Here is a 23,046-nt window from a genome sequence, read left to right as displayed (position 1 = left end):
CCAGACTGATATTAGACTCATTGAATCAAAAATTCCCCACTTCCCTTTACAAAACCAAACCTTGGCGTGTTGAAGCTGGGGACTGGATCTTTGCTCCCTGCTCCTGGCTGGAGAGGACCCCCGGGTACAGAGAAGAGGGGCAAGGGCCAGGGTCTCTGTGACTGAACAGCTCAGTGACTGTCCCATCTCTGCTGCAGTCCAGCTCAAAGGCCTTGGGCTCCCCCCTTCCCCCACCTCCCAGCTCTCTATATAAGATCTGAGCCTACAGGGGCCTCCCTATGTCTGTGAAACTGGTGCAGCTGCACAGGCGAGTAGCAGAAATCCAACCTAAGGCCTGCTTCTGGGTCTGCATTTGTCCATTCTCAAGGCCCCCAGGCAGCCTATTTTGTTGTCAGAGCCCCCAGCTGCTGCAGCCAAGTTCAGTGAAGTCATTACGCATCAAATCTTCTCAAAAAGATAATATTCTTCTGAACACGTCTTTGATGGTGAATGGTGCCAAGAAGGAGGCGTCGATCAAACTTCCATTAGGATGGTGCAGAGAGCAGTTATGGCATTTCTGGTGAGGTTTGCCTTGTAAGCACAGGATCAGAGTGAAACTAAGGAAGGGAGGAAGCCAAGAGCTCACTACTGTAGGCTGGTGCTAATTCTGGGTTAGCCAGTCAGATATAATGAGGTCTTCCATTTCTGTTTAGATATTTCAGCCGTGATTATGAGCCTAGGAAAATGGCCGGAGTTCTAGAGCAGAAGCTCTAGCGGGAACGAAGATTATGCATCTATCTGGGGTTGAGCCTCTACAGGTGTGGCACCTGGGAGCCCCAGCTGGGGACTGTGGAGGTGCCAGCGGTTCTGCCAGCAGAGCCCGGTCCTCAAATATCTCGTCCTAGGTCTCTCCTCCACCAAAACCCAGTACGTGTCCCCTTGACTAGAGAATCAGCTCCAGACTTTTAGCAAGGCCCTGCCCAGCGACCACCACCGGCCTCGGCAGCCTCACTTCCTGCTCTCCTCACCAGGTACCTGCGTCCAGCTGGTTCACATTTCCTGCCACGCTAACAACTCCACAAGCTGTCTCCAGCCTCCGTGCCCTCCTTATGCGAGCTTCTGCACCAGATGCCTTTTCTCACTCTCTCCACCCAGTGAGTTCCTGCTCACACTTCAAAGAGAAATCTAACACGATTTCCTTTGAGATCCCTTCCCCTTTCCTGCCACCCTCAGGCACCATTCACTGTAACAGCCTTGCTCTCTCACTTGTATTATCATGAATCTGGTTGCATAGCAGGCATTTGCTAAGCACTTGTTACCACAACACATGTCAGATCTGGGAATTTAAAGAGAAAAATAAATAGTCTCTTCCCTCTAGATCATAATCGAGTTGGGGAGGCAGGTATGCAATGGATAAAATACAGTGCCCTCGGTAATGCACTGTCAGAGGGACAGAATGCCGTGGCAGGAGGGAGGGGGAGTAATTACCTCCATTGGAGTAGGGCCCAGCTGGTAGGCAGTGGACAAGCAGAAAGATGTCAGGGATCAGGGAAGATCTTACTTACACAAATTAAGATTTTGATTAATATTTTATGAATAAATTAATGATACTTCACCAGTGATGATGCCATGAGAAATTGTTAAATGGAAGGAAAACTCTAGAGCCTGTTTTACAATTATAACCCAAATATAGGCTAGGGTCCCATGTGGCCACTTTCTGAATGGATTCACATTTAAAAAGAACATAGCTGCTGAAAACATTTAAAGAATTCCACTCTTCCTATCTCTTGCAGAACATTAAACAGTCTCTAATTTGTAAGCACAGGCAACATTTCTCAAAATCTTCATCCTATGTGTGAAACACCTCCACCAAGAAACTCCAAATTCCAAGTCTCTATTTTCACCTCCCCCACCCATAGCTTCTATCCCTTCTCTCTTCCCCCCAACTTCTCCCCTTTTTAAAAATATCAATTACACCTCATTTCTTCTTCCTTTTTTGACCCACTGGGCATTCTCTCCTCTCTCCACACACATACACACTCTCTCGCTCTTTGTTTTTTTATCTCCCCAGTCCCCCAGTCTCTATCACCCAAGATACAAGAATCAGATAGACGAAATTTTTATTAGTGTGATGGGGACAGGATGGTATATTGGAAGGTGGGAAACACATATTAATAAATCTTGTCCCCATCCTACAATGATAGACAATGTGAACCAGACCTCAAGCTGTGGGAAGCGTCTGTGGATTGCCCCCCCCCCCAAAAAAAGTCTGTATCTCCCATAAAAGAAAGAAAAAGAACTGACCAAAGCCCAGACATTACTCAATTCCATAAGATCAACCACACTGTGTTGGTAGAGGGGAACGATGCAATGATGTGGGAAAAGGTACACCTACATCCACCACCACCACCACCCATGCACATCCAGTCTGAGAATCCTTTGCAGCCTTCTCTCCAGATATATCTTTCTAATTACATTTCTTGAAACAATTCTGTGTCCCAGAGCAATACCAGTTTTTAACTCCAAAGGCAGCATTAATTACCACATTGGAAGAACCCACCCCTGCAGATGATGGCTCCTAACCTACTGTGGAAAATGCAAGTTCAGCTGCTGGTCTTCCTTCAATCAGAAAACTGCTCTAGATCCATAAACTATACTTGATAGAAAATTCCTAGGGAGCCGACGCCATGCCTCATTTATAATTGCATGCCTCCCTGGCTGGCACACCTCAGACTTTATCACGTGGCAGCACAATAAAAATAATTAAATACATTAAATAATTAATACATTGAATCTGGATCTGATTTTAACACTAACCTGTCCACACCTCACTTTCTTCCACTATACAATAAGACTGGGCTTCTAAACTCAAAAGCAGTCAGGCCCAGGCAGGTAAAGTGCATATGTGAGCAGCCTGAGAGCACCAGTAGTGAGTAGGGGTTTGTGAAAAAATCAGATAATGTCAACATGCATTAAAGCTGTGTTGCTAACCTACAAACAAAAACAAGAACAACAAAATCTACTGTGTTGTCTGATCAGATTTGCTTGATTCAACATTAGTTTGAAATGCTCACTAAGGTTTCTTCCTCCCTAACACTCAAGAATGGAGAGAAGAATGTGTTGAAAGAATGTGTGCTGGAGGGCAGGTCACCTCCACCAGAGTTCCTCATGAAGGTACTACTGTGCCCTTAGCGTCTGTCTGGGTGGTCATCGCTCAGAGATCTCTGCTCATCTGTTCTTGCCCATTAGTCAATTCACAGATTTCCCAAGGAGCTGGAGCTAACTTTCAATTTGGTATAAACTACTATAAGCAGAACACAAAGAAGACATTTGGAAGGAACAACAAAGTCATTTGGAGAGTGTTAATTTATTATTTGCTGGAAGTAAGATTCTACTTCACAGAAAGGTCAGGCTACCCTAAAATGCTGCTGTCAGCCAAGACAGACAGAAGGGCAATCCCAGAGTCCTTCAGGGAGGGCAGAGACAGCTGCCTCTTACTAGTCTAAGTAGAGAGGGCAAAGCCCACCCTGTTGACGGACATGTCATAGACAGTGTAATATTCCCTGAGGAAGACATCTCCCAGAATCCACAGGGGCTGCCCATTGGGGGAAGGCAGGTAAGTGACTTCAATCCCGAGTGTGCAGTAGCCATTATTCTGAAGAGACAAAGGACATGAGGATATAACCAGTTGCATGTAAAGGATTTTCCCCACAGGAAGTTCCCACCTTATATTCCATGACACCTGCGGGGTCTCAGGCTTCTTGTTCACCCTCAGCCCCGCCACTGGTGACTCCCCAGGATACAGAACAGCTGTTTGGGCTCATCCAATCCCATGTCCTTGGCCCCTGGAGTGCATACGTACGTTGAGGACGTAGGTAGAGGGAGGCACAGGTAAAGGAGACCCACTGATGACGAAGGTGATGGTGGGCATGCTCTGTATGGAGTTGCAGTTCACCACAAACTGAGAGAGGAGAGGCAGAGCTGTAGAGCACCAGGGGACTGGGGGCCCAGACAAAGGCCCCTAGTGCCCCTTTCCCTGTGAGACTTTCTTCCTGACCTTCCAGCAGAGGCTGTTTGAGAGCATGGAAAACACAGCCCGGTTCCCAGGCACAACACTGACCAGGTGCTCTTGCTTTCGTGGGTCTCCCTGAATACATCTCAGCTCTTAGGTTTTGGTTGTGTTGATACGATCACAATGAGTTACATTCATTCCAGAACAGATTTCTACGCTCAGAAAGTACAACTTCCAGAGAGGAAACATGGGCACAGTCTGTAAAAGCATGCTCTCACGCAATTCTTATCTACGCTTGTGTGCACCTGTCCATGTACTCATCACACACACACACACACACACACACACACACACACACACCCTGAGGAACCAAGATTTGGTCTGACTAAACTAGACTCTTGCGTGCTGGAGGAGCTAACTGCAAAACTATGAACAAGGGGAGCAGGGGGAGGACAGGAGGCTGCTCAGATAAACCAAAGGAATATTTCTAGGTGAAAAGAAATCTCAGTGGAATGGAGAAATGTGCTATGCCTGGCTCTGTTGCAGACGTCAGATGACACTGGCCACACGAAGATGAAATGTGCTCCTAGAGCCTGCAATGGAACAGCCGCCCCTCCTGACAACCATCTAGCCCCTACTCAGAGTCTGGTTGGTGTTACTCCCTCCCCTCCCCCCTCCTTGTTTTGATGGTTCCTGCAGGAAAGGCCATGCTGTGTCGCCCCCTGTTCTGCCCTGCCAGGGCTTCAGCTCCCCACCCGTCCCTCATGAACCCGTTGCACTTAGGCTCCTGTGCTGAGGTTGCCTGGATGTGCAGAGAAGTCTTGGCTTCTGGTTACTCACATCACCATTCTGATCTTGCTGGGCTCCTGTTGCCTCCACAAAGGAGTCCAAAAACTGCTGGGGAACTGTCAGTGGGAAGGTCCCCGTGTCCACAATGCCCTGGCAGCCCTGGGAGCAGAAGCCGGTGGCCTGGTTACCGATGAGAAACCTGAGGGGAACACCCGTTCAGGGAGAGTCAAGCATTTCAGACACCAACAAGTGCCATTTTTACCCTAATCTGCCAATCCTGCAGCTCTGAAAATACACCTTTCCCCAAACCCAGGCCATACCTCAGGTCTGCAATCCACATAATGCGATTCTTGTGTCTTTGTGATTATTGGAGTAACGCATTCAGTCTTGCTCTGGTAACTACTCCAGCTCTGACTGAAAGCTCTGGGGACACAGGGACTATCATTTTGTCTTTTTTAATCTACCTATGTGCGGCCTGGCACGTAGTGCCAGACATAGCTAGAGCTGGGAATCACTTCATGAATACACATTTGGTACTTACTATATACAAAGCATTCTTTGTGATGTAAAGATTTTACACCAAATTTTACATTATGGTGATGTAAAGGTGAGTAAATGTCATTCAATGCTTTTAAAGAACACATTCTAATGGACATGTGACAACACCATACATTAAGCCACAGCTAACACCGTAAGGCAGTAGCTGGCAATCTCCACAATGTGATTCAGTCCCTGTTTCCTCATCCAGCTTTTTCTGCTACTCTACCCTTCCTCTTTGGTCCATGTATATTTGGGGTGTTTTTGGTGAACTAAGGCACTTGGACATAATGGTGAACGAGACAGACACCACTGACTTAACAGAAACACACAGAGGGAGTTTGATTGCAGCCCTGGTGAGTGCTTGATCTAGTCTGGGGGTGGGAGGCATTTAGTCAGATGAGGATTTTTCTGAGAAGAAATGCTTTAAGTGTGAGTGGAATTGGCCCAGGTGAAAAGATCGCTTTATTCTAGGCATGTAAGGCTAGTTGTCAGATCCCAACTGCTTACCTCTCTCTCTGCTCTTGCACATTGGGCTGGTTGGGCTATGACTTACCCAGAGATTAGGAAATACATGTTGGGTCACAAGCTGGTAAGACTATGGGACTGAAAGAGAGACTGGGCCCCTGAGAGGCCTTTTCAAGGGAGGTAAGAATTCATCTGGGCTTAGAAGGAAGAGCAAGGACACAAGGGCCACTTCAGGTGATATAGTCAAGAGAAAAGGATCAAGAAAGTCACGGCGAGGTGCAAGGACATGGTGAAGTGTGAGTTGCACATCAGGAAGTGGTGGGAAGGCTGTCCCAATAGGTAGGGGTCAGTTGTTGCATGGTCTTGACTACAGGCCAAAGACGTGTATGTTTATCGGGCAGTGATGGACAATTCCTAAGGCTTGGAGGGTAGAAGTAACTGACTCATGATCGTGGGCTGTGGAATCAGATATGCTTGGGCTCAAATTTTGAAATTTGTAAACTGTGTGACTTTGGATAAGTTACTTAGCCTCTGAGCCTTGATTTCTTTATCTGTGCAATGAGATATCCCACCGGTCACCTTATAGTGTTGTAGTGGAAACTGCACACAATAATACATAAAAAATATTTAGCATAACATTTGGCACATAGAAAATAGCCATGACAGCTGTTACTTTTCCTGATGAAGGCTGTGGCAAAGACTGTGCTAAATGGGATAATGAAGCTTCCAGGAACAAAAATATGGTTTCACAGACACCTAGGAATGACCAGTCTGCTGACATGACAAGGGTCAGTGACCAAGTCAAAAAGTTCAGTCAAGAACTAGGTCCCAGTGTTTCCTGAGCTCCAGAAATGTTCAACCTGATTCTTTAATAAGTTTATTCTTTGATAAGAACAGGAAATAGAGTCACATGGGAGGAGCACTCTAGGGGTGTCCATAATCCATAGGAACTTTCCTCTGTACTTACTCATCGATGGCAATCTGCCAGTACAGTTCCCGGGTGACAGGAGTCCAGACAATCTCACCAGAATAAAATTGGGTGTCCACACCTCCCAGGATGAGCTCTCCACCATACTCATAGGTTGGCTGGCTAGGGTGAAAAGGAGAAGAGCATGAGTCCCCACAACACGCATGGCCAGGCAGCTCCTCCCTCCCCTCCACTGTCTGTCTCTCCTTCAGATTCAGTGGAACCATAGGAAGAAGGGTACCATCCTCTGACCTGCTCTTCAGGCTCCACCAGGCTTAATGCATAAGGGAGAGGAGCCTCCTCACAGGAACATTCAGAGAATCAGAGAACTGGAAACACAGACCATGCCCATAAAAGAGGCGATGGGATTGGAAACCAGGCCTGTGAAAACGAACTGTAAAAGCCTCCCAGGGAAACCCTCCTGAGGACAGCGTGAGAACAAGAAGAAACCCCTCAGAGAGTATGTGGAGGGGGCCTGACAGACAGAGATCTCAAGCGGGCAGTGATGGGGATGCTCCTGTCGTGCTCAGGTTGGTAACTAGGCAGCGTTAAGAGGATTCAGGGCTCTTCTGTTCCCTACCCTGGGCCTGCCAGTCATTGAAGAAAGACATTTGGACTCAGGTCCCCTGAAGATCATGTGATTAGGATGATGGAGCAGTAAGTAAAGTTTGCCACTAAAGTTCAAGGCCAGTAGAGTAAGAAGGTATTTGTGATCAAGGTATTTACATTTGAGAAATGGCTTCACCCCTTGGAAACGCTGAGTCAGACTTGCTCAAGAGTGACCACCTGTTTGAGCCTGCATTTCCTTCTGGCAAAAAGAAGCCAATAGAATTTTTTAAATACCGTTTGAAGTGATTGCTATGAGAACATTTTGGAAAGTCAGATATTTATGTCATTATCATTTCATTGTTGTTCTCTTTATTACCAAATGACCATTAGGCTTGTTCTATGGCTCTACAGTTGTATAAATCTAATACAACAACTTCAATTTTTTAAATCAAAACATGAGGGACTACAGTTCATTTTTAAGAAAAGAGCCATCTTATGACTTATGGCCTGAATTAAAAATTCTTCTAGTGCATTTAGGGGCATCTGGGTGACTCAGTCAGTTAAGCATCCAATTCTTGGTTTCAGCTCAGGTCATGTTCTCAAGTTCACGAGTTTGAGCCTTGCATCAGGCTCTATGTTGATAGTGCAGTGTATGCTTGGAATTCTCTACCTTTCTCTCTGCCCTTCCCTTGCTTATGCTCTCACTCTCTCTCTCTCTTTCTCGTTCTCTCTCTCTCTCTCTCAAAAATAAATAAATAAATAAATAAGCTTTAAAAAATATGATTCTAGTGTATTTAAATAAAATCCCCTCCAAAACAAAATAATAAATATCAAAAATGCATGGACCACATATAGCAAGTTATACTTATCAGGGAACTTTAAAACCTGGGCTCCTTGCAATGTTGGCTTGTTGAAAGCCCTCACAGTAACTCATTTACACATACCTACCTAGGGCAACAATACTTACCGAGAGAAGTAGAAACTGAAGATGGGACTGGTGAGCTGACCCTGCTGCATCATGCTCTGAAGGACTGTGGGACCATTCTGCACTGCCAGGTTGGAGTAGGCCATTCCCAGGATACCATCAAAGTATGAATAGTAGAAGGGGTAGTTGGGTTCACTCTCACTCATGCCAAACACCTGGTTATGGATGACGATGTTCTGAACCTAAGACAAGATGAACAAAAGACAAGATGACAAAAGATCAACAATTTAGGTAGACAATTCTTACACAGACTTAGGTGGCCAAAGTATAGAACCTAGACCCTTTTCTAGAGAGAAGAAGATGGCTTCTTTCATGCTTAGCTCAGTCATAGGGTGGGGCATAGAAAATGAAAGAACAACAATATGACCCAGTCATGTGTGTCTTGGAAATAAAAATGTGGATGTTGGGAAAGTAGAGGCCTTTGTTTTCTGGAGTTAGAGTTTTCACTTCAAGGGACAGTGTAAGGACAGTGGCTGGTTTTATATTGAACTGTCCATGTGCAAGAATGATGTAGGACCCATGGGTGCTTGATATAAAGGAATGAAAATAGTGAAAGGAAGGTTTCAAATACCCAGAAGTCATGTGGAGGAGGAAGCAGATGTGCTCCAGGTGTTGCAGAAGGCAAATGAGACCAAAGAGCAAAGTCATAGGGAGGCAAAACATAAAAAGCCTGCAGCAGTCAGCACTGCTGTGAGGCAATTCCTGTCTTGAAACCAAGGGTTAATTAGATGACCTGGGGCCTCCTTTCCAACAGTCAGCTTCTGGGAATTTGTACCTAATTAATAATCATGGATACCTCTGACAGCTAGAAAAGGGGAGCCAAACTACAGACCCACAGAAGGATGAGAACAGCACTTACAGTCACGGTGTCATATCCCAGGAGCACAGTCAGGCTTCCAAAACCGTAGGCCAGTGTATAGGTTTGGTCACTGTTTATGAAGGTGGAAGACGTTCTGGGATTGAACCTGTTGTGGTTGGCTGTAGAAAAATAGAATTAAATATTAGCAGCATTCATGACTCTACAGAATACTTAGAGGACACTTATCCTTGATGGCCTAGGACCATCAGACCAAACCTGAGTTTGGGCTTCAGGCTCAGATCCTTTGTGCTGAAGACGATTGATAGCCCCAGAAAAGTCTATCTTCTTGGGAAACAGATGTTGCCCCAATTCCTTCCAACCCACCATTTCCTGAAGGATGGGTCAACTCAAATGTGCCAGGTATTGGGACCCGCAAGAGAGAGCCGAGGAAAGGGATCGGTATAGAAAGGAGTGGAAGGCTTGGTCTACTCCCATTGCCTCTCTCCAGAAATGCAGCCCTTGGGAAATGTAGACCAAGAGTAAGATTTCCAGATGTTGTGAATTTAAGGAGGCTGAGATCATGGATATGCACCAAGTACTCTGGACTTGGATGCTGAGCTTGTGCTCAATCCTGAGTCTACGCTGCCCTCTGCTCCTTTCCGTGGGTGGGTGGTGATAGCAGTATACTCACAGCAGGCCTGGCTCTGGCAGTAGGTGGAAGGCACCCACAGGTTGGAGGAACCCGTGTCAAAGAGGACCAGGAAATTTTGTGGTGGTGTCCCAATGCTGATCTCTCCAAAGTAGTAATTCTGCAAAGAACAGTTTATCACCCATATTAAGCAGCCAAATCTTGTCCTAAGAATAGAGAAGTAGTTGACTCACTAGAAGCCACATTTTGCCCAAATAATTTCCTTGGGAGAGTCAGTAGCTTCTCCTCCCACAAGCTCTTCTTCCCATCTGCAGTCATATTCTCTCAATATCTCCCACTTTTGTCCCTAATTACAAACCTTTGACTAGCTGAGTCTGGCAAAACAATTTCTTCTTCCAAATGGGGTTTCTCTTTTGCAATAAGGTGATACCTCCATGGATTTACCATTTTATGCCCGAACATGCAAAGCTGGGGAAGCAATCACTTTCTTCTTTCCCAGTGTCCATCCACCGTCTCCACATCTCTCTATCTCTTATTCTGTCTCTCTGTCTCTCTGTCTCTCTCTCTCTCTCTCTCTCACACACACACACACACACACACACACACACACCAATGTCTCTTTTTCTCTTCCAATGTTAAGTATTTCCCCACCATTTTCCTCCATCTGGTCACATAGTAGCTAAGGTGCCAGGAAATAAAAAATGAGGGGAAGCATGGAAAGCAAGAGAACTTCACTGAGACACAGTTTGAGTTCTCTATGAATTTTTGGCTAGTCATGTCACCGACCTGCCTCTTCATCCACCATCAGTAGAAAGTAGAAGTTGAATAGGAGATCCCTAGGACACTCATGTAATATCTCACTAAAGATGGTCCATGGGACACCAGTGCGTTGAGATGCTCTGAGCAGACACCGCAGTCTCAAGAACACTCAAATACTTGCTCTGAGCACCAGTGTATGTTCCCAGCTGGGGAGATATGTTGCATCTGGAGTCACTGGAGGTTTTGCCTGGCACCTTTGCATGTGCTTCCCTTCTTTCCCCTGCAGCTCATCACTAGGACTTCCTTTGGGTCTCTCAATTGACTGGAACACAGCCACTCTCAATCTCCTAACCATATAAATGGAGCTTCAGAGAGTGGGCCAGTAATGACAGCAAAGAAGGAAGGAAAGGAAATATGATAGTGTTAAAAGGTCCCAACTCATAATCTCCAGATACTTTCCATAGGAAGGAGAGACTTAGGTTTAGTAAAAAGTCCAAAATCAGAGCTAATGAGAGGTCTAAATGAGTATCTGAGAATGGTTATCAGTCCAAGGGTTATGGATACCCCTCCCCTTTCACTTACATCCAGGTAGTTGGTGAAGGGCTCGTAAGCAACAGCATCATTACCAAAACGATACTTGGCAGCTGGGTCAACCTTTGGGTGGTTCTTCAGGAACGTGTCTAGTACACCCTGCTCTTCCATCACCTGGCGGATGGACTTGCCTTTCTTCAGAATGATTCTGCAGAGAATGGGGCAAACAAATGGAGTGACCTTCACCTTCCCCATTAAAGCAATCCCTTCAATGATCACATCTGGGGTTTTCAAACTTCCTTGAGTTTGAAAACTTGAGTACTCTACTCAAGAAGAGCATCTTATTAGAAATTCTCCTGGATTTTAGTGAGTTCTGACCCCTGGAGTCACTCCAGCATTTCCAGCCTGAAAACACATTACAAAACATATTTGGGGCTATCTGCTTACATATTGTTTCCAAAGAACAAATTTCCATTTATTCAAAATCCCTCCTGTAAATTAGGGATATACATCCTGTATCCCTTTTTCTTAGTCAACAAAACACCAACCCATCTTTTCACACACACACACACACACACACACACACACACACACACACACACCATCCACCCATCTATCCTTTCATCCATCCATCCATCCATCCATCCATCCATCCATCCATTGTAAATCTTGGCTCCCTGTAGTTTTGGGTTACATATACCAATCTGACTGCCTTTCCATGACATCTACAGGGGAAGGCCTTTGCTCTACCCTAGCTTCTGATCCTGCCTCAGGGCTGGATTCATGATGAAGCTGAATCCCCATACACACCTTTCCATACCCTCTGAGAGGTGTAGACAAACCAACACCAAAACCAGGACCTTCATGGTACTGATTTCAATGGCCCACAGACACGTAAGACACAGTGACAGACCCAAGGGTTAGGGCATGCAGAGAGTTGGGTCTCTCTTTTATACCTTGATCTCCTGCACTTTTCACCTCTAAGCACGTGGGCTTCCTAACCTTTACTCCAGCTTGTGCCCCTACACGTCCATGGATTCTGTTTGTTTTTCCCTCTGACAATATCATGGCCTTTAACAGTCTCTCTGTTGGCAACTTAAAAAGCGATTAGTGGCATTGCTGATGGAATCCACAGATTAGGATGTGATAACAAATGTAAAATGCACTGGAGACAAAGGATCCTGGTGCCCACATCTAGTGGGAAATGGGTGCTGGCAACTTCTGCCAAAACAATGGAACAATTTGTGCCTTGGCTCCAAAGTCCATGTGCTGTTTGGAAATTTACAATAGACTCTCCACTTCTTCCCTTTTTCCTTCTTGTTCCTCTCCTCAGACTCATTTATAGTCTCCTGTATGTGATTCTCACAGTTCATGACACTCTGATCTTTATTTTCAATTTCTTGGTTCACAATTAGCCAACACTTATGGAATATCTACTCTGTGCTCACCTTTGCACTAAGCTCTAGGAGCACAGAAAATTCAGAAATGGTCCTGGTATGCAAAGTTGGCATCCTGTCAAGTGACAGACACATAATCGAATTACAAGATGATGTGATCACCCTAACATTCACATAAAGCAAGTAGAGACAAGGAGTGATAGATCCTGGTGGAATGAAAAAGCCTTCAGAGAAGAGGTAACATTTGAGGAGGGATCTTGCCAGATGGTGGATGAGAAAGTAAGGAAAGTGGGAAAGCCACTGGAGGCAGAAGCAAAGCCTGGGCAATGGCACCCAGGAGCAAAGTGATGTGATGAAGTCAGAGAACATCATGACCAGCATGGCCAGAAGAGCAAATTTCAAGGTGGCTGCTCACAAGCCAGGACCCAGCTGAAGGACTGGCTCTGGAGCTGTGCAGTCCTCATCATGCTAACTGTAGCTCTGGAAATTATTTTCTACTCCAGACCCATAGCAATGGAAAGGACTATAATGCTAAAATAAGAATACTCTTGATTCTGCAAAACTGTATTAAAGCAGTGTGTATTTAGTATCCACAGTCTTTTAACTTCTAGTCCATAGAACTATTTATTATCATGCTTCATACTGATGGAGCACACCTCGGAGCACCTGGATCAAACTCTAGGAGCACAGCAGTAAGTGTCTACACGGACATGGCCAGATGGTGAGGTGGACCTGGTATGTCGTGCTAAGCAATATGGACTGTATTCCATAAACAGTAAGGGCTCATTAAGTTTTTCTTATCCTGAAAATGACACACTTAATGCTTTCTGTATACACTCTACTAGTTTCTAAATTATATCCTTTAGAAGCATGTGGTGAAAGAGGCCAGTGTATAAAATGATTCCCTATGTAAAGTTGTAGCGGCCTGAAATTTGTCATGAATCTACTCCTGAAGCCTTTGAGCTATGCACAAACCCAAAGAGTCTCCAATTTCATACCTATGATTTAATGTTTCTTTATAGAAATAAATTCTTAAACAGAAACTTGAAGATCTACAGAAGATATGTTTATAACAAGAACTCTTTCTTATTGGCTTGCACTAGACACATATTTCATTTAACCATTGTAACAACCTTAGAGGCTAATTTAACTACCCCATTATCACATAGTTAATCAAAAACAGAGCTGGGATTTCAAGCCTGGTTTGTTTGAATTCAACCTGTATCTAGCACAGTCATTCCTCTAAGCTCAAGGTGCTCATGCTCTCTCTGCTTCAATGTGAGCAACAGTATCAACTTCATTTTTTTGGTTTATTTATTTTTGAGAAAGAGACACAGAGAGTAAAGCATGAGCAAGGGAGGAGCAGAGAGAGAGAAGGAAAATAGGACATTTAGACAAAAGCTACTGGCAATCCAATTTGAAAACCTTGGGTGTTAGCATCTTAAATGTGTGTGAGTGTCCCAGGAGAGTGGGAAGTAATCTCATAAGAAATGGCTCCAATGTCAGGGCTTCAGGCTGACATAGATGACATTAAGTACTGAGGCTTTGTTTATATGCACTCTATTATCTTGTAGGTTAAAAAACATATTCCTACTTTTTAGCCCTTTTGTGTGATTTAATTTCAAGTCTAAATGTCTTCAGTATCAGATCCTAATTTGCTGTTGGACATTTTTCTAACACTTGTGCTCAAGGATAAGGATACTAGATCTAAGAAATCTCTGGGTGGGATGATGGGCACAGCAGGTTCAATGAGTCACCTTGGTCCTTTTCCTCCTATGAGGTATCTATCTACTGCCTCAGCATATGTGTCTTTAGGTAGCTGAAACCCTCACCTTGGTCTTCTCCCTATTGTAGGCTTAAATCTACAGGTGTGGTAGAGAAACCATAGTGATACATGAACAGTATGGGGGCCAAAGGTTGGTTACCACCAAATGAGCCATCCTAGCGTATTGATTATTTTAAATAAAAGTTACTTAAGAAGCAACTGGTACAAGGAAATTCAGACCCTTCTCTGTCCCCCTGAGAGCAGGAAACTGATCTCCTGTTTGAAAGTCACCCTCTCTGTACTAAGGAGTATAAAGAAATCCTTATCACCAGAGATTGGGACTTTAAAGGTGAGAAAGCAGTAAAAATAAACCTTGTTATTTTTTCTAATCTATTACTTCAGCCTGAGTTCTGCTTACATGTCTCTAATTAAGGCTTCTGAACACCATTTTCTTGAACCTATCAATCCTTCACAACCTATTTTCTCACTCTGAATTGGACAGACACTGCCTGCCTTAATCATTTCTTTAGGTCTCAATCTCATTATTAAGCCCCCATGTAATTTAATGAAACTTTCAGTGTTTTATTTCTGTAAATCTGTTTCATGGAAACTTAATTCTCAGTTCAATGGAAGACCTAGAATGGTAGAGAAATAATTGATAGATTATTCAACAGAAAAAAGATAATTCTGTTTTATCTACTTAGAGGCTCTATATGTATGTATATGTATCCCCCTCTAACATGTTTATCCTTTTCTGAAAAACAGAACGTGATACTTTACCCTGGCATGTACAGGTCTACAGATCTTCAGGAGCATAGAAACAAACAAAATTTTGCTCCATTTAATACCTTGTTGCCTCGATACTCAAAGGACACTTATTATCCTGGGTATGTCTCCTCTTTCCTAGAGCACTTCAACAAACAGCAGTAGGAAAGGACCTACACAGGAGAGGCTCCATCCAAACCACGCCAGCTAAATAAGAAAGAAATAAGAATATAAGAAAACACCCATCCATCTTTAAGGAGCCAACCCCTTACCTTCCAGATCTCTGGCATATAGAATTCTGATTCACAGTGGTTCATTCAGTCAGTATTTATGAATGTGCCAGGCAATTTTAAGGGTTCCAGAGATTTTGCGTTAAACCCATCACACAAGGCTCCTCATTCCTTGGACCCTACCCTCTACAGTCCAGCCAGATGAGAAATAAATAAACGTGAAAACATCGGTGGTAATTAGGACGGTTACCATACAATTGAGTAGTCAGACAGTGACCCTTCTGAGAGTGAACGTGTTAATTGCACCAAAACAGTAGCCATCAGCTAGGACTGTCACGGGTACACCAGGCAGCATGGTGACCTGGCGATATGCTGTGAAGACAGTAACCAGGGTGGTGGTGACTGGATGGATGGCGCTGCTTTGGCAAGGATGTCCAGAAAGGTCTTTAGGGGAGAGGAGCCGTGGTCTCAAGTCCAAGTGACAAGATGGTGCCAGCCCTGTGAAGATCTGGGCCCAAGGCTTCCCAGGCAGCAGGAGCAGCAAGCGGGAAGGCTGTAAGCTGGGGAGGGACTGGTGGGCGGAATGAAGAGAGAGGCTGGTGTGGTGAGGGTGTGCTGAGCAAGGAGGAATTGAATGCAGGAGGAAGGCCAGGGCTGAGCACAGGGCCCTTGTAGACCAAATGTTTCAGGAAGCCATTTGGCATGTGTGCAGCTGTGGGACAAAGGGTCAAGGTCTTTGTTTGGCTCATGAGAAATCCAAGGATCAGCGAGTGGGTGGAACTTTCTCAAGGTTGCATGAAGGAAGTGAAAATGTTGACTCTTGGCTCCTGTGTCCATCCTAAGTGCTGTTTCCAACACAGCAAAGAGTCTTGGGGAATTTTCTAGGCAAATTTTTCTAAGCCACCATGTTCCATTCTTTAAGATGGGTCTAATAATAGAATCCATATGATAAGGTCCTAAAGATGGAGACAGGTAGAAAAGCATCTAACACAGTACCTGTCACAATAAACTCTCAATCTATGTGAGCTATCATGATTCAGGAGGTGCTTGGTTTTTTTTTAGGGGAACCTTGGATTAATTCTACAATGATGTATTAAATGCCTAATGTATCCACATCATGGCAGCTAGACCTATGAGTAACATCGAGGAATCAAACATATCATCTTTGTTTTGGAGAAGTTTGCCAGCTCTACTCAGAGATTTGCCGAGTAGAACACATTTGCTAGGATGACACAGCAGAGGAAGGTGACAGAGAGCAGCCGCACATGCAGACATTGACAGCACCCCTGAGACGAGTTTCCTCTGGGGTGGGCTGCAGCTGGGCCCCACCAGCGGTGACGAGCCGGGAAGACCGGAAGCGGAGGGCTCTCATTCGAAAGTTGACATAGACAATACTCCTTCCTTGCAGCTGTCCACCGACAAGGAGTTCAGAAAGCACCGGAACCGCGTGGCCTACCTTAGCCTGTTTTACAACTGAGGAGCTATGACGGCCTTCAGGGGGTCCTCTCGGCCACAGACCCAGGACTCAGGACAGAGTCACCTTTCCCCCCTCACTGCTGTGCCCTCTCCTCTGCCAGCATGAGGCCTGGGGAGGGAGAGGGCTCCTAAGTACCACGTGAGACCAGAAAGACCACTGCAAGCCTCTGTCTCTGTGTGCTGGTTTGTCCTGTGCGTACATATGCAGGCCTGGGGTCTTCGCTGAGTGTTCAGTGGGGTGCCTCCACCTTACCCACATACTCATGGATCCCTGTCATCATGCTCATTCCCAGGTTCCAGTCTTCTGTATTCCACTGCTAGCCCTGGGAACAGGGGCTGTTGGCCTCCACATATCAAGGACTAGAATGGGTTTTGGGCTTGCTTGGGCTTGTACTTGAACTTGCCGCATACACAGGGATATGTAAAGGCAGGGTAAAACGTGCTTTAAGAGTGCACCTAAGTTTCTGAGTTTCCTGACATGGGGTAGACAAGTCTGGATTTCTTTGCCTTTTTTCCAGTTGATGTATATTTCATAGAAGCAAAAATTCTCTGCTTCCCAAAACCTCATCTATTTCATTTGTCAGTCATCATATAAATTGAGTCCCAACCATATGTCAGGCCGAGTGTCAAGGACTGGGGACAGAGCAGGATCAAAATAAGCTCCTTTACCTGCTCCTTAGACTGGCCTGAAGTATGCAGAGGTCTCCCCAAGAGGCTAGTGGATTGGGTCTACTCTCTAATCTGAGTGATCCCTTGAAGACTAATCCGAAATTAGTCTAGGGGTATAAAGGTCAGAACTCACAGTAGCCACAGTTGAAGTACTTATCTAGACATTGTGGCCTGAGAGTTGGACCCTTTCCTTCCCATACTAACTGAAATAGCTCCTTCAGGATAGGCACTGAGTGTGGCCTACTTTGTCTTTTAATTGAAAGGTCATTAGCACTCACTTAGTAATTAGCAGAAAGGTGGCAAGTCTGCGTGCGTCTGAATACCAAAACTGGGAAAGTGCCAGTGACCACAGAAGAGCTTTAGTATTGCTGTGACAATAGTCTCTGAATTTTCAGCTCAGGATTTGATTGTGAATGCAATCAATTCAAGTGAGAAGGGAGATCCAATTATTTGCCTTCCTTGGGCCAGATTATTGAAATCCTTCTCTAGCTATTTCCATGGATGGAATAGAATTGGCTATTTGCTTTGGGGCTGTGGGGAAGATGATAGCATACACTTCAAAGCCCAAAAAGGAAATTCAGATTGATTTTTTTTTTTAATGAAAAGTATTCCAAAGGCATTTCCCCCAGGCTGCTTGTGCTCGGAGCTATGAGGGGCCAGGATATTGGATCTCAGGAGTAGAAGGATGGCAAGAAAAGAGAGATTAGAGGATGAGAAAATTTTCCTCAGTGTAGTGTCATTCCTGAATTCGTCGTGTCAGTTATGTCATAGCAGGCCCAGAAGCCAGCCTCACGCATGTAAACACTGGAGACTGGGACAGAGACTGAGGATCAGAAGTGCTGAGCCAGAAGGTTCTCCCAGGGGAAACCCTATGATGAGCTTCTCTGCAGGGAACCCATTGTTTTTCCAGGACTCTTTGATGCATTCCTGAAGAAGGTAATACAAGCATAATTGCCTTGCCAATCATTGTCTCATTGGATTAACAAAATCCCTCAAGAGAAAGCCGCTTTCCCAAAAAACAAACTCCCCAGTCCTCTCCCTCTATCTCCTCTGCATTTGATTTGAGGTGTTTCTTTGTTACAGAGTCAAAATAATGCATGCTACTTTGACCCTTGGATTCTACATGCAGGGGACTGTTGTGTCCTGAACATCTGTCCTGCTATGGTGAAAGTCATAGGTCATCACACTGATGAAATCAAAGATCCTTTTTAAAAATTTTAGTGTTAGGCAAGATGGTGGAGAAGCAGGGAACTCCGTACATTTCACTCGCCCCCATATCTCACATGGAGAAGGCCTCAAGCCATAGGAACCCTTACAGAATCCAGGAATTTGGGAGGAAAAGGAGACAGAGTCCGCTGAGAAAACCTTCTAGCGTGAGTGCGAACTGGGGAAGATAAAATCAGACCAGGACCAGAGACACAGAAGGAGGGGGGATCCCCCTCTGCAGGGACCAGGAGTGAGGCTAGTGGAGAAAAGAAGTGGCCGAAACTGCTCAAGACACTGTCCCTGTCGCTGGAGAAGAGAAAAACCTCTGCTCAGGACACAGAGGGATCTGGTTTCCTGCTGTCCAGCTGACCATAGGCAGGAGGCACTCTTCCCAGACGACCCCCAGGGAAACTCGTCCCCACTCGCCAGCCCAACCTGGAGGAGACAGGAGCAGCGGCTTCTGGCTCAAACCCCAAGGGGAAGGTGAGAGACTTGAAACTACCCTGAGGGGCTCGCCTGCGAGTTTACATTTCTGGCAATTTCAGTGGGACAAGCGGACTGAGATCTGGAAATGAGGCCTTGCCTGGGATATAGAGCATGGCCCACCTTGACTGGGCCCCCGGCACAGGGAGTTTACACACCCAAAAAAGTGATTTGCAGTGCTTGGTTCAAGAAGGGACTGGGGCGCCGCCACTCTTCTACCCACAACCACCAAAGCAGGACTCCCGCGGGACGCAATGGATCGAACCATGCCCATCCCTGCTAGAGAGCTGCCTTTTTTTTTTTTTTTTTTTTTAAACCAGATCCAGGGCAACACCAACATGGAGGCACTGCCCTGACTAATTCTGGTACTGGCTTGCTTAAGTAGTCACATTCAATCCATTCTCTAGATGTAAATTCTACACCTACCTGCCTTTTCATCTCTTTCTCTCTGGAGGAATCAGACTATATAGTTCCTCTGGATAGCATCGTCATCATTTCTTTCGCCTCTTCTCCAACCATATTCGGCTCTTTCGCTCTTTGAAAAAAGCCTCTTATTCCTTCTGCCTGCTCATTTCATTTCCAATTTCACTTCATACCCACCCTGTCATCTCTCTCGTTCTCTATGCTCTTCCACCAGCACTGCATTAACCCGGCTATTTATTTGGAGCTAAGAAATCTGGTTATATGCTTTAAACTGTTCTTTGTCCGTTGGGTTTCTTCTTTTTCCTTTTCTTCTCTTTTTTTTTCTTTTTTATGTATCTTTATCTCTGATTATTCGCCTTCCCTTCTTCCTCTTTTCTCTTTTTTTTTTCGTTTTCCTTTTCAGTTTGCGTGTTTCTTGGATTTGTCTGTGCGTTTGTGTGCCTTTGTTCTCTGTGTGTTTGTCTGTATGTTTTCTTTTCCAGGGCTACCTCAAGAAACAAGCCAAAATACACATGGTGGAGACTCCCAAAAACCACTACGAGTAGGAAAATAAAATAATCAAGGACTCAACAAAAGAGACCAAGAGATAACATTCAAAGAACACTTTCTGAACGGAGAGGCCCTGGAGAGTCAAAGAGCCTTTTTGGTACAGCAGTTCTCATAGGTACAGTGTGCATAACAAGCTTTTAAAACTAACAAGAGATAGAAAGCTAACCAAAATGACGAAACAAAAGAGCTCTCCTCCAAAGAAATTCCAGGAAGAATTGACAGCTAAAGAACTGCTCAAAACAGATATAAGCAAAATAACTAAACAAGAATTTAGAAAAATAATCATAATATTATTGCTGGGCTTGAAAAAAGTATGGAGGACATCAGAGAAACTATGGCCACAAACACTATGGAGCTTAAAAATAGTTGTGATAAATTTAAAAATGCGATAAATGAGATACATAATTAACTGGAGGCATCCAATGCATGGACTGAAGAGGCAGAAAGGAGAAAAATTGATTTAGAAGACACAATTATAGAAAAAGAAGAAACTGAGAAAAAAAAAAGAGATAAACTGACCCAGAAACATGAAAGAAGAGCTCGAGAGCTCAGAGATACAATCAAACAGAACAATATCCATATCATAGGCATCCCAGAAGATGAAAAGAGAGGGAAAGGTGCTGAAGGAGTCCTGGAACAAATTATAGCAGAGAACTTCCCCAACCTGGGGAGGGAAATAGATGTTGAAATTCAAGAAGCACAGAGAACTACCCTCAGATGTAACTTGAATTGAACTTGTGCATGACATATCATAGTGAAACTGGCAAAATATAAGGACAAAGAGAGAATTTTGGAAGCAGCTAGGGAGAAAAGGGCCCTAACATAGAAAAGGAAACTTATCAGACTCATGATAGACGTATCCAATGAAAGTTGACAGGCCAGAAAGAAATGGCAGGTGATCTTCAATGTGATGAACAGAAAAAATATGCAGCCAAGAATCCTCTATCCAGCAAGCCTGTCATTCAGAATAGAAGGAGAGATAAAGGTCTTTCCAAATAAACAAAAATTGAAAGAATTTGTCACCACCAAACCAGCCCTACAAGAAATCCTGAGGGGGACTCTCTGAGGGAAATGTTGCAAGGAACGCAAGATGCTAGAGACACCACCACAAGCATGAATCTCACAAAGGACATGATGACTCTAAACCCATATTTTTTCAATAATAACACTGAATGTAAATTGACTAAATGCCCCAATAAAAAGACATACGGTAGCAGAATGGATAAAAAAAACAAAATCCAACTATTTACTGTCTACAAGAAACTCATTTTAGATTGGAGGACACCTTCAGATTGAAAGTAAGAGGATGGAAAAATATCTATCATACTACTGGAACTCAAAAAAAAGCTATATTTGCTATACTTATATCAGACAAACTGGACTTTAAAATAAAGACAGTAATAAGGGATGAAGAAGGGCATTATATAGTAATTACAGGGTATATCCATCAGGAAGAGCTAACAATTGTAAATGTCTATGCACCAAATATGGGAACACCTAAATACATAAAAAAATTAATCACAAACAGAAACACTCTTATCGATAAGAACATGCTAATAGCAGGGACTTTAACACTCCACTTACAGCAATGGATAGATCAACTATACAGAAAATCAGTAAAGACACAATGGACTTAAATGACACATTGGACCAGATGGATCTGACAGATATATTTAGAACTCTACATCCTGAGGCCATGGAATTCACTTTCTTCTCAAGTGTGCATGGCACATTCTCCAAGATGGATCACATACTGGGACATAAAGCAGCCCTCAATAAATATAAAAGAACTGAGATCATACCATGCACACTTTCAGATCACAATGCACTGAAACTTGAAATCAATCAAAGGAAAAAGTCTGGAAAACCTCCAAAAACAGAGGTTAAAGAACACCCTATTAAAGAACGAATGGGCCAATCAGGCTATTAGAGAAGAAATTTAAAAATACATGGAAACAAGCGAAAACAAAAAAACAACAATCCAAACTCTATGGGATGCAGTGAAAGCAGTCCTAAGAGGAAAGTACATTGCACTCCAGGCCTATTTCAAGGAATTAGAAAAAGTGCAAGTGCAAAATCTAACAGCACACCTAAAGCAACCAGAGGGAGAGCAACAAGAGCACCCCAAACCAAGTAGGAGAAGAGAAATAACAAAAAGCAGGGCAGAAATAAACAATATAAAAACCAAAGAAACAGTTGAACAGATCAATGAAACCAAGAGTTGGTTTTTTGAAATAATAAACAAAATTGACAAACCTCTAGCCAGGCTTCTCAAAAAGAAAAGAGAGGGCACTCAAATAGACAAAATCCAGAATGAAAATGGGCTTATTACAACCAACCTCTCAGAAATACAAGCAATTATCAGGGAATATATCAAAAACTATATGCCAACAAATTGGACAACTTAGAAGAAATGGAAAAATTCCAAAACGCACACACACTACCAAAATTCACACAGGAAGAGATAGAACACCTGAACAGACCAATAACAAGTGAGGAAATTGATTCAGTATCAAAAATCTCCCAATAAATAAGAGCCCTGGGCCAGATGGCTTCCCTGGGGAATTCTACCAGACATTTAAAACAGAATTAATACCCATTCTTCTCAAACTTTTCCAAAAAATAGAAATCGAAAGAAAACTTCCGGATTCATTTTATGAAGCCAGCATCACTTTGATTCCCAAGCCAGACAGAGACCCAGCAAAAAAGGAGAATTACAGGCCAACATACTTGATGAATACGGATGCTAACATCCTCAACAAAATACTCACAAATTGAATTCAACAGCACATAAAAAGAATTATCCACCATGATCAAGTGGGATTCATTCCTGGGCTACAGGGCTGGTTCAACATTTGCAAATCAATCAATGTGACACATCACATCAACGAAAGAAAAGATAAAAACCATATGATCCTGTCAATAGATGCAGAAAAAGCATTTGACAAAATACAGCATCCCTTCTTAATAAAGACCCTAGAGAAAGTTGGGTTAGAAGGAACCTACTTAAACATCATCAAAGCCATCTATGAGAAGCCCTCAGCTAACATCATCCTCAA

At 44.0% G+C, this 23,046-nt stretch overlaps 1 protein-coding gene across 1 annotated transcript; it reads right to left on the bottom strand.

Moving 5' to 3' along the window:
* Nucleotides 1–3,481: 3,481 nt before the first annotated feature.
* Nucleotides 3,482–11,890, bottom strand: LOC120223472 (pepsin B). Its single transcript, XM_039221633.1, has 9 exons — nucleotides 11,835–11,890; nucleotides 11,076–11,232; nucleotides 9,777–9,894; nucleotides 9,146–9,264; nucleotides 8,269–8,468; nucleotides 6,753–6,875; nucleotides 4,832–4,979; nucleotides 3,842–3,940; nucleotides 3,482–3,634 (listed from the first exon to the last, which is right to left on the bottom strand). Exons 1-9 carry the CDS (start codon nucleotides 11,888–11,890, stop codon nucleotides 3,482–3,484), a joined length of 1,173 nt encoding a protein of 390 aa, XP_039077564.1.
* Between the last annotated feature and the right edge of the window lie 11,156 nt (nucleotides 11,891–23,046).

The sequence above is a fragment of the Hyaena hyaena genome, unplaced genomic scaffold (assembly GCF_003009895.1).
Source record: "Hyaena hyaena isolate Hyena2069 unplaced genomic scaffold, ASM300989v1 scaffold_993, whole genome shotgun sequence".
In the NCBI taxonomy this organism is placed as follows: domain Eukaryota; kingdom Metazoa; phylum Chordata; class Mammalia; order Carnivora; family Hyaenidae; genus Hyaena; species Hyaena hyaena.
Note: the sequence above shows the minus strand (reverse complement) of the source record. Positions and strands in the feature narration are given on the sequence as shown.

Coding starts and splice junctions, on each gene's coding strand:
- LOC120223472 (XM_039221633.1), bottom strand. CDS start 11,890: ATGAAGGTCCTGGTTTTGGTGTTGGTTTGTCTACACCTCTCAGAGGGT. Junction 11,233..11,834: donor CTCTCAGAGGGTATGGAAAG/GTGTGTATGGGG, acceptor CATTCTCTGCAG/AATCATTCTGAAGAAAGGCA. Junction 3,941..4,831: donor AGCAAGATCAGAATGGTGAT/GTGAGTAACCAG, acceptor CTCCTCTCTCAG/TTTGTGGTGAACTGCAACTC.